This window comes from Pararge aegeria, chromosome 4 (assembly GCF_905163445.1).
Source record: "Pararge aegeria chromosome 4, ilParAegt1.1, whole genome shotgun sequence".
In the NCBI taxonomy this organism is placed as follows: domain Eukaryota; kingdom Metazoa; phylum Arthropoda; class Insecta; order Lepidoptera; family Nymphalidae; genus Pararge; species Pararge aegeria.
In genome coordinates, this window is record NC_053183.1 from 19,270,847 (window position 1) to 19,282,306 (window position 11,460).

General features: G+C 35.8%; 1 protein-coding gene across 2 annotated transcripts in view; it reads left to right on the top strand.

Annotated features, from left to right (window-relative positions):
• Positions 1-11,460, top strand: part of LOC120623449 (neuroligin-4, Y-linked-like) — a 161,925-nt gene that overhangs the window by 132,105 nt on the left and 18,360 nt on the right. For both annotated transcript variants that reach the window (XM_039889482.1, XM_039889483.1), the window contains 3 exons: positions 760-909; positions 8,104-8,304; positions 10,336-10,828. In XM_039889482.1, the coding sequence (XP_039745416.1) occupies positions 760-909; positions 8,104-8,304; positions 10,336-10,828 (844 nt within the window). The remainder of the gene's footprint in view (positions 1-759; positions 910-8,103; positions 8,305-10,335; positions 10,829-11,460) is intronic.

The following is an 11,460-nucleotide window of genomic DNA, read 5'->3' on the forward strand; positions in this document are numbered from 1 at the left end:
TCGTGAATACTATATTATAGTTCTACGAAATTGATTTTAATACCAAGTTAAACTTATAACCAAATTTCTAAGAATTTGGAATCATCTTATTGATTAAGGCTTTCGTAATCGGGAAACAACTCATTGAATTAATTATTACCCAGTTAAATTAATTATCACCAAGATTTCTTATTGCCAAGTTATAAAGAACCACTTTAAAACGACTTTTCCGGTTGAATAATAAGAATGAATTTTCTTTAATCCCACAAAACTAATCGTATTATAATTTATTCTTCTTGGAGCTTATTGCATCAAAATTAATAATATATCAAATCATTGAAGTGAACTGACAGATAGGTATATTGAGCTTTGTGTTCGTCGGACCCTGCTCGATTATGACACGAGCACGTCAGCAATATTGATGATGTAATTCATGACGTCAAACGGGTTGACATGGAGGATTTGGTCGTCTGTGTTTTGCTACACCGTTGAAGCAAATGATATTTTAATTTATTAAAACGCACATAACTTAGAAAACTTAGTGATACGTGCTGGGATTGGAATTGTTTACTATAAACAGAAACATCGTGAGGAAACCTGCATACCTGAGTTCTCCATAATGTTCTCAAAGGTGTGTGTAGTCCACCAATCCGCACTGGGCCAGCGTGGTGAACTACGGCCTTTACCCCTTCTCATTGTGGGAGGAGACCCGTGCCCTGTTATGGGCCGGTAATGGGTTGATATGATGATGATGGTGATTAAACATTATATTCGTTTCAGTGGATGAAACAAAATTAGCACTGCCAGTGTTGGTGTACATACATGGTGACAGTTACTCGCTGAGTTCAGGAAACCCGTACGATGGCGCCGTGTTGGCCAGCTATACCGACCTCATTGTTGTTACGCTCAACTACAGACTTGGAGTTCTGGGTTAGTAAAATTCTCCATTCAATTCTTCTCTATTATTTTATTAATTAATTTTATTAGTAGAGCTTTCTGCGACAGAGTTTGTCCGGTGAAGTACTATCGCCATGTTTATTTCTGCTGCTAAGCTGCATTATGGACAGCCGACTGGCGCAGTGGGCAGCGACTCTTCTTTTTGAGATCTAAGCCGTGGGTTCGATTCCCACAACTGGAAAATGTTTGAGTGATTAACATGATTGTTTTTCAGTGTCTGGGTGTTTATCTGTATATTATAAGTATTTATGTGTATTATATTCATAAAAATATTCAACAGCTATCTTAGTACCCATAACAAGCTACGCTTACTTTGGGGCTGGATGACAATGAGTGAATTGTCGTAGTATATTTATTTATTTATTTATTGCAATGCTGTATTCCGCTCTGTAAGGAGTAGTTGTCGGTATAATTACAGTTACATGAGGCTTACTTAATACCTAAGCCTTAAATTGACGGACACAGCGGCATGTTGCAAGACGTGCTCCTTGCTTTCCCTGTGAAGTGTTGCCCTGTTTGTAGGCAATGGTTTACCACAAAACATCAAGTGGGTCATTAGCATGGTCTGTCAATAATTACTATAATAAAGAACATTATGCACCTAGTTGTGAGTTTTTCTTCTATTCCACTAAAAGTTGGGGTGACTGAGGATGGAGTAAAGGATGGCAACTTGTTTGGGCAATTATATTAATCACCTTACACCCCCGACGATTTCTACACGACATCGTATTTAAACATTCAATCGCTTAGCGGCACGTCTTTGTCGGTAGGGTGTTAACTAACCACGGCCAAAGCCTCCCACCAGACCAGAGAAAATTCAGAAATAACTAATTCCCAAATTGCCCCTGTTGGGAATCGAACCCGCACTGGCGTGCATAGAGGGTTTGCGCAGGGTATGCAAATCATATAAACTGAAGAAAATCTCCAGTACGAGTTACAAAATCGCAAGGGTAGGCTTTTTATAACTCTTAAAATGCCTATCCTTAAGTTTTGCACATAATTGCACACCACTGCAAACCTGGGACCTCCTACTTAAATTCGCAATGCTCACCGTTACGCCAGGGAGGTCATCACAAGGGTTTGGGTAGGTATTGAGTTAAACGGAAAGGGTTTAAAAAAAAAAATAATGAAATGATAAGAAAATTATTTGTATTTTTGAACGTGAGTTTATTAAAATAATGCTTCTTTTCTTTATAGCTCGTTTAATTTTTTAAATATCGAACTATTTAGTTAACGAGGTTGAAACATTGAGGCACGGAAAAGATAAAAGCTGTCAGTGTGATCGGTACAAACAAAATTTATCGAGGAGAATATTCTTCATCCAAAAAGTCCATTTAATTTTGCTAATCGCATTTCCACCGCTCATTACTCTGAGCGGTAATAACTGTATTATTAAATTATTTCAAGTGTCAAGCTCCATTAAATAAATGACTGAATTTGTCTCGGAGAGCGAAATAAAGTCGTAGCCCGGAATAAAGTATTCCCAATTGGTGTAATTAAGATAATTTTCTGGCAAACGTACATTCTCATTAGTCCCACTGGGACGTGTTTTAAACTTATTGGGAAAGGCTAGGTATTATTTTCTAACGGCGTATTTGAATGACTGAAGTGATGTCTCTGAGTAAAGTTAAGTGATGTGTTACTTCTCTCTCTCTCTCTGGTCGTTCCTTCATCACTCAAGATCGTCGATCGAGATCTTAACTATTATTTGGTATACAGTATACCAATCCATCTTGTGAACAAATTATTTGTGAACAATAACATAACTTAACCGCTATTGAATGAAACGATGATCACTGTAAAAGTATGAAACTGCGTAACAGTGGTCACGCCCACCTCCAAAACTTAAAATTAACCACCGTTCACTGGATAATTAAAAATGTTTAATTAAAATAAAATAATATAACAAAAAACAATGATCAAAAGGGATACATGCAACATACTAATATTAATAGGCTTTTGTTGGATTTTGGCGATTTGATAGAAGCGGCACGAATTTGATTTTTTTAACTGGTCCACCCATCTCGTTTGGCACCGGCCTCTAGGTCTTTTGCCTTCTGTGTTGCTCGTAACTATAATTGTTTCAGGTTATCATTTCCCACCGCATTATGTGCCCAAAGTACGATAGCAAACGTTGTTGACTTGGTGTCTTGGTTGTCTTGAATTGTTAAAACCCTTCTAGACTGGGTTAAACTTCACTGTTAGTTTTTTCGTCATTCCGTTTATCTAACAGTCTATCTGTAGCTGATCTGAGTCTGAACAGTTGTTTAGCTTTTTAAATATGGCCTCAAGCCAAAACTGGCATTAAAAGTTTGAATAAACCTTTTGAACCCGACACACGGTTGTGATGTATTTTCGAAAACAACTTTTTTAACCAGAGAAACGATTGGCAAGCTTTCTGACTGTGAGTTTGTCCATCTGTGTGGATATCCATCGTTAATCTTATCATTTAAGGAAGCCCTAAAGGTTATGAAAAAACTCAAAAATTACGTTAGAAGATGAAAAAAAAATGTTTTACACCTGCTTTTGGTGAGTTCATGAAAACTTTCTGAAGGTTTTGTACATCAAAAAGTCAATTAGAAAAATGACGCTTGACGCAGTTTGATCCCAGGGCTATTTCCAATATTTTAGCTCAAAATAAACTCTTTAATTTATCCAGGAAACGTAAGACCCTACTGCAATATTTCATTTTTATTGTTAATAAAAAAATGCAGAATTATTAAATAGTTCAGCAACACAGATTCAAGAACATACAGTAACCTTGTACACGACTAATATGGTAGCATCAAAAACCACTCCACTTTAGGAGTGTTTCTCGAATACGCAGTTAGTCACTTTCTTTCATATAAACAATTTATTATAAACAGTATTTTTTTTTACCTCTTAAGTTCTAAACGTTTACTATACAATGGGGAGAATAGGAAAAGTTTATGAGCTAGTAAAATTCCGCGTGTGTGTGAGACGTGCGCGTTGCGTTTTCACTGTTTTTGGACACAATGCAATGCAATATCGGCTGAGTGAGGGCTCCGTATGTTCTGAATTCTGTGCTCAGCAATTTAAACTGTTATTCATTCTTCAAGAATGCATTTTTTTTTCTTCCATTGAACTCTTCACAATTTATTATTCATTCCCGTTTTTATATTGAATTCCAATTTTGAAAAGGAGCCTTTGAAGCATCTGAACAAGTTATCCGAGCGCACATTATAAATGCAAATAGGGGTGAAATTGGAAGGCAAATATATCCACATTGATAAGGCATACGATTTAAGTAATGATACACACGGCCAAAGATACACAGCTGCTCATAATAAAAGTGCCATTAAAATTTACAGCATAATTTGAAGCTCTGAACTCATTTCGCCGGGAGACAAAATGTTTGCCAAGTCCTAGTACCTTTTTTATTTATCATCGTTATATTTATATCACAATAAATGAAAGTAGGATGAACCTAAAAATTGGTTATTTTTTTACAAACAATTCATTTATGTTTAAACTTTTATAGTAAATAAGCCCTAATAGAATAAGATGTTTTACCTAAATATATATGGGATAAATGTATAAATAGATAACGGGGTATGGGAAAGTCCGCATCGAAATCAGTTTGGTTTTCTTAAATTAAATACGACATCACCGACCTCTCGGAGCTTATATTCAACAAGAAAAAAATCATAGCCTCTCTAGAAATTATGTCATGTTTTGCGAAAAACTATATTTATACTATATTTGCTTAATTGACGCGTGCGTTTGAATCTGCAGAAGATTTTTCGTACATTTCTCTTTTTAAATTTTCAACGAATTTATTTTAATATTGTTCCAAATATTGTTGATCAATTTATAGTATATATAGTATTATATCTATATTATACATATTATGTTTTATGGCGAAATAGCATTCTCAACGTTAACGAGACGTTTCTTAGAGTATAGCCGGTATAGTAAAATGTGTGTCAAAAATAATTTGACCAATAAGTTATTCAAAATATGTTTTTTGTAATATCTATGTTTTTAATATCAATAGGCGTACGGCTCAACTAAAATGTATTTTACTCGGCTCCTATCCATGAAATGAGATGGCTATTGCGCCGTATTGCAAGTGAATCCAATGTTGCTTGTGATTCAATCAATAAATCGGGGGAGATTTAGAAATCGAGTTGGGGTGGATTGGCGGTTTTCAACTCGCTTGCTCGAGAGACCGATTCGTCAGCTTTTGTTACGTTTTGCTTTGTTGGTAAGCTAGAGAGATAACTTGATACTAGTCTCAACTTATCTTTCAAGAACGGATTTTCTTTATTGATCGAACGAATCGGTCTCACAGTGTAATAGTACATTACTGTCGAGGCGAGGAATATTTCAATTGAAGGCCGCAAGCTATCACACACTATTGATTTGAATCAAACATAATAATTGACTGCACTCTCACCTGGTGTTAAGTGGTGATGCAGTCTGAGATGGTAGCGGGCTCATCTGTATATTTAGCCCATACCCCTAATCGGTTTCTACACGACATACCGGAACTCTAAATAGCTTAGCGGCACCTCTTTGTCGGTAGGGTGGTATCTAGCTACGACCAAAGCCTCCCACTAGTCATAAAAAAAAATTACATACCGCGTTTTTTCTGGATATGCACACCCCGGATAAGTAGCCCCCGGGTAAACTACACTTTGTCTAATTTAAGATGATAATTTTGGCACGCCCGTAAAGTTTCATATTCATTTCCGGTAAAATATAATGCAAATAATTACGTACTTCATTCACTCAGTGAATGCCACGCGTAAAGAAGAACTACAAACTATCGAATTCGGAATTTAAAAAAAAACAAATCAAACATTAATTCGACACTTGACGGCCGACTGGCGCAGTGGGCAGCGACCCTGCTTTCTGAGTACAAGGCCATGGGTTCGATTCCCACAACTGGAAAATGTTTGTGTGATGAACATGATTGTTTTTCAGTGTCTGGGTATTTATCTGTATATTATAAGTATTTATATGTATTATATTCATAAAGATATTCAACAGCTATCTTAGTACCCATAACACAAGCTACGCTTACTTTGGGGCTAGATGGTGATGTGTGTATTGTCGTTGTATATTTATTATTAAAAAACACTATTATGTCACAATATTATTATTTTATGAAATATGAAAGTTAATTTATCACGCAAGAGAAGGGTTTAGGCTTGAGTTCACTTCACACGCTTTTGATAACACTATTGAGAACTCTTTAGACAAGCAGGATTCTTTAATATGTTTTCCTTCAGAAGAAGAACGGCTTCTTCTGCTTGCGGCTCAGGTACGACTGGTCCCTGGTGTCACGTCGACTGGTTACCATTTCTTTTGACCCCAAAATTTTCACTGATATAGCGCAGTGACATTAATTTGTTAAATTAAAACGCACATGCTCTTAGCTCCGAAAAGAAACAGGTGCGAGCTAGAGATCAAACTCGGTCTTCTTTCCCCGCTCAGACATACAACGTGTAAATGAAAACCGAAATAATACTTCAGAGGCAGTGGCGTGCACTGAGTTTCTCGGCAGGGTATGCATACAGCAGGAAAATTGCATAAAATGGAAAACATCCTCCTCTTATACGGGCTTCAATTTTTCAATTTTAGGGTATGCAGTGCTTTTGTGCATGCATGAAGTGCACGCCACTGTTCAGAGGCTATAGAAGTACATTAAATACTGTCTCTGAGAGTTATCTGAGAAACCAGAACGCTAATAGTTTTTGAGTAAACTATTGCCATAGTTTATACTTAAAGAAATTAGACAGCCCTAACACCACATACAAAAGTAAAATCAAGTGACCCTAGTCACTTTATTAGGTACGCGTCGCGTAGCGTAGGTACTATGCGCGTATCAGTATTTTGTCTTAAATAGGGTTGTCATAAGTAAACACTGAAAATGTTTGGAATTAGTTTGTTTGGAAAAATAAATATATATTAATATTTTTACAGGCTGAAATATACTCCTTTCTATCTTCTTGAACTGTTTTTCGTAATTCCAATTCTAAATAATATGTTGTATATTACTTGTAGAATAATGCACAATGGTGTTTCTTTATCTTATTTAATATCCGAATCCTATACATAATAAAGTAGCCCAAGTAATATTTCCTCTCAACGCGTACTCGGTCCGAATACCAAATCGAATTTCAACGCCAGTATTGGCAAGTGAAAAATTCGGCGCCCTAACCTCATAATTTACCCTAACGCCACCCAAACCAAACTTCATAATATATCGACGGACCATGCGTATCGAATAAGTAGAATCAGCAATTTATTTTTAACCACCTTCCAAAACGTTTTTTTTAATTTTTTAATTTTCATACAAGGTTTCTTTTCGAACAATTGCAATTTTTTCAGAGATAATAATTTAGAATCGGTGTTATAATTTAATTATGAAGAAAAACTAAGTTTATTTGTTGTTATTCTTCAGGGCTTGATGGTGGATTGATTCTTTTATATATCTTATTTGCTTTTCTTAAATATAGTTCGACGGGTACATCATACCACGATAATATTTTAGGATTTGTCGATACTTAGACCATGTTGTATGGATCGTGGTCACGACAAGACTGCGGAGGTACGAGAAGTCAAGTTTGATGTCACGGGAAGAATCTGACTACCCGCTTTAGTGTTCTCGAAACACGAAAGGGGGTAGCGAAATGAAAATATAATCGTGGTATGAACCCGTTGAACTTTATTTAATAAATGTTTTATTTGATAAATTAACCACGAAAATCTTTTTTGATATCTCGACATTAATATATAATGTGTGGGAACTCCCCAAACATTGAAAGGCAAATCTATGTAGACATACCAACAAAAATACAACAATCTCCCTGATCGATTTCAGCAACAAGGGATAATCTACAGTGGGACTCTCCAACTACACGAGAGATATTAGTTAAGTGCACAAGTGTGTACACAAAGACTTTTCATTATCTATCCCCTCACTTTCATCGTCCAATGAAAAGGCAGCTCCGACACGACCGGAAAGAGATAAAGCGCAGAACCGACAGCTTAACGTACTTTTCGAGGCACGAATGTTAACCACCGCCACATACCAAACTCCGGGCATCGGACTTAGAATTTCGTGTAAAACCACAGTAGCAAATAAGATCGCAATGCAGAACCCTACATTAAAATATTAATTTAAAAAACTTGCAGGTTTCCTCAACGCGAATCCATCGCCACACCTAAAAGCCAGGGTTGCGAACTACGGATTAATGGACCAGATAGCAGCGCTGCATTGGGTGCAACAAAACGTTGCCTTATTCGGAGGTGACCCCACCAACATCACACTAATGGGCCATGGGTCTGGTGCTGCTTGTATCAACTTCCTGATGATATCGCCAACAGTTATGCCAGGTAAACTCCTCCTTCTCATTTGTCCCTTCGCCCAAAACTACAGTCTCTCCCCAGTACCTTACAATGTATCAAATATGGGATTCAAATCGAATCAAAAGGTATTTATTCAATCATTCCTATCACAGATTTTTATGAGTCTGTAATGTTTTTTTATTATACTAAACTGACAAAGAACATCTTAGATAGCAAATTAACAAAAAAGTTAAGTTTTTAAAAAACTTAAGCTTATAAAAAAAACTTGACTTTTGTTTGCTCTTATGAGATAAGTGTTCGTTGCATGAGACTCTGTTAGTGTAGTAGAGTGAATGGTAATTACAACAATTATACTGGATTCAGATTGTTCAGGGTTTTTCTTAGACTAGTGCCTTGTTAAGAACCTTGATAGCAGATAGAACCTTATTTTTTATTCCGCTACAAGTAAGCCCTTGACTGCAATCTCACCTGGTGGTAAGTGATGATGCAGTCTAAGATGGAGGCGGGCTACCCTAGTATGGTAGACTTCGCACCGACATCGCACCAGAACACTAAATCGCTTAGCGGCACATCTTTGTCGGCAGGGAGGTAACTAGCCACGGCCAAAGCCTCCCACCAGACCAAAAAAGTTAAAGAGTAACACCGACCCTAACAAATAAGTATTAATAGATTACAAGCAACTGTGTTAAACATATTTATATGAGAAAGTTTAGAGGAGAAATTTGTTTACACAATTCTATCTATGACCCTCAAAGTTGACGCAGTGACGTTGTTAATCCTAAAATTATTACATTAAATTTCATCGTTAGTACATTTGTCATAAATTAAACTCAGTTGACATGACGTCTTGACGCCTAAATTCAATCAAATCCACGTATTAATATTCATGTATGAGATTCTAATCTTATTTACAAACTAATTACTGCATCGCAATTAACGCGACTTAATTAACCTTATACATTACGTTTGAACAAGAATAATACATTTACCGAACGTGGAAGAGTAGCTCTACTCCATCTACGTAATTAAGTGACGTAATTACATTGAATATGGAATCTTTGTTTTTTATGTATATAAGTTTGTTTTTCCGTGTGTAGTTTCGTAAGAGTTAATAGGATATACCTATTTTTAGTTCATTCGCCGAAAAGATTATAGCTTTTTTGCGAATCCCTTCCTGCCCAATTTAAAGAAGTTATGTTGACAAAGTGCAATCTGCTGAGTTTCTTGCAGGCTCTCCTCGGTAAGATCTGCATTCTGAACCAGTGGTAGAGTCACGACAAACCGACTGACTTGACGTTTCAGATGTGCTTATAAACTAGGCCAACTTGAAATAAATAAATGAGTGGATTGCATTAATACTTCTATCCGAAACAAATTTCAACGCCATGATTTGGGTGCCTGGTATTCCACAACTATATTTCAATAATCTGATATGAATCCAGCTATCAAATTATTTCTGCCGCAAGCATAAATTAAAGAACTTTCTTCTTTCAACTTTCGCGATAAAAATACTTTAAAATCAATTATTTTTTTATTCAAAGCCGCCAGCTCATTTTCCAACAATCCTAAACGGCTCAAGTTCTAAAGGAGACACAAAAATTATGATTTTGATACTGACTAGCATTTTACTGTTTTCCAAAAAAAACAACGTTATAGTATGTAGTTTATTAGTATTATTATATGAATGAACAATATTTTTACATATAAGAATTATATGTGTAACATTAGAATTTATAACATGTGGTTTGCAATATTTTTAATTCGTTATAATTTTTTATTGCCACACCAACCCGTTCTTATTACAACTACTTTCGCCAAAGGTTGTCTGGGAGAGATGGCTTTAGCGATAAGACTGCCTTTGCACACCTAAACAAGTTTTTTTTATATATTGTGTTTCTTTTTGTATTTTGTTTTTGTGTGTGCAATAATTAATTTAATAATAATAATAACGACTTTGATTTGGTTCTATGCATTACAGGCATTCACCTTGAATTAAGCATAAACATTACAATTATATTCTTCAATTATTATTTTTTTATCTAAATTTCAATCTTGCAGGTCTGTTTCATCGGGCGATACTTTTGTCAGGATCAGCACTAAGTTCATGGGCTATAGTTGATGACCCAGTATACTACTCTTTAAAACTAGCGAAGCACATGAACTGTTCCATACCAGAAGACCTAGCGAAAGACCACGAAGTCATAGTAGACTGTCTGAGGGACGCGACCATAGACGAGCTATTATCAATTGACATATCCCCACCAAACTTTCTAACCGCCTTCGGACCATCCGTAGACGGTGTTGTAATAAAAACAGATTTCGCCAAAGACTTCCTAACGATACACTCTAGCTCAGACTTTCCTAGCTTTGGACCTTTGAATAATATGAACCAAAATAACTTCCATATAAAAAGAAGCGATAGCGGGAGACGGTTGTTCCAAAATAAATACGATCTAATGTTTGGCGTTGTTACTTGTGAAGCTCTTTGGAAGTTCTCGGCGCAAGATGTCCAGAATGGAATTGAACCGGAGAAAAGAGATCGGATGCTAAGGTTAGTTGATATGGTTAAAATTTTAATAAAAGTGAATGTTTAGATAATCTTTAGAAAATTTTGATGGTGTTGACCCACGTAATATTATATCAGTGTGTGGAACTAATAAAGAAACGGTCCGTAGGATTTCTATTTATGTATTTATTTAATTATTATTTACGTACCATGAATTGTGATTGTAAACATAAGATACATGATGTGTACAAAGGAAAGCTTATCTCTATAAGAGATCTCTTCCAGCTACCCCAGGATGTGAGTAAGATGATTTAATTGTGGTATAGGTCAGATAAAGGTACAATATACTTCATAATAACTACTAAGGATATTCAATATATCTAAATAATAACAAAATTCTACATACTAATACAATAAAAAAACCGGAGCATCTTCAGGAGATGTTGACTTTACACTGAATATTTGTTAATTGTTTTGACTTAACAATTATTAATTGAAAAGTCAACATTTCCTGAGGATGTTCCGGTTTCGGAGCAAAACGTGCGTAGAGGGTACATTGCCGAAGAACTGTGTGGTGTGGAGTATAAGGATTGAAGAAATTATAAAGTACACCACACTCATTTTCCTGCTTTTCGCAGAGTATAGCAAATTAAGCTTAATTTTCATAATATATCATG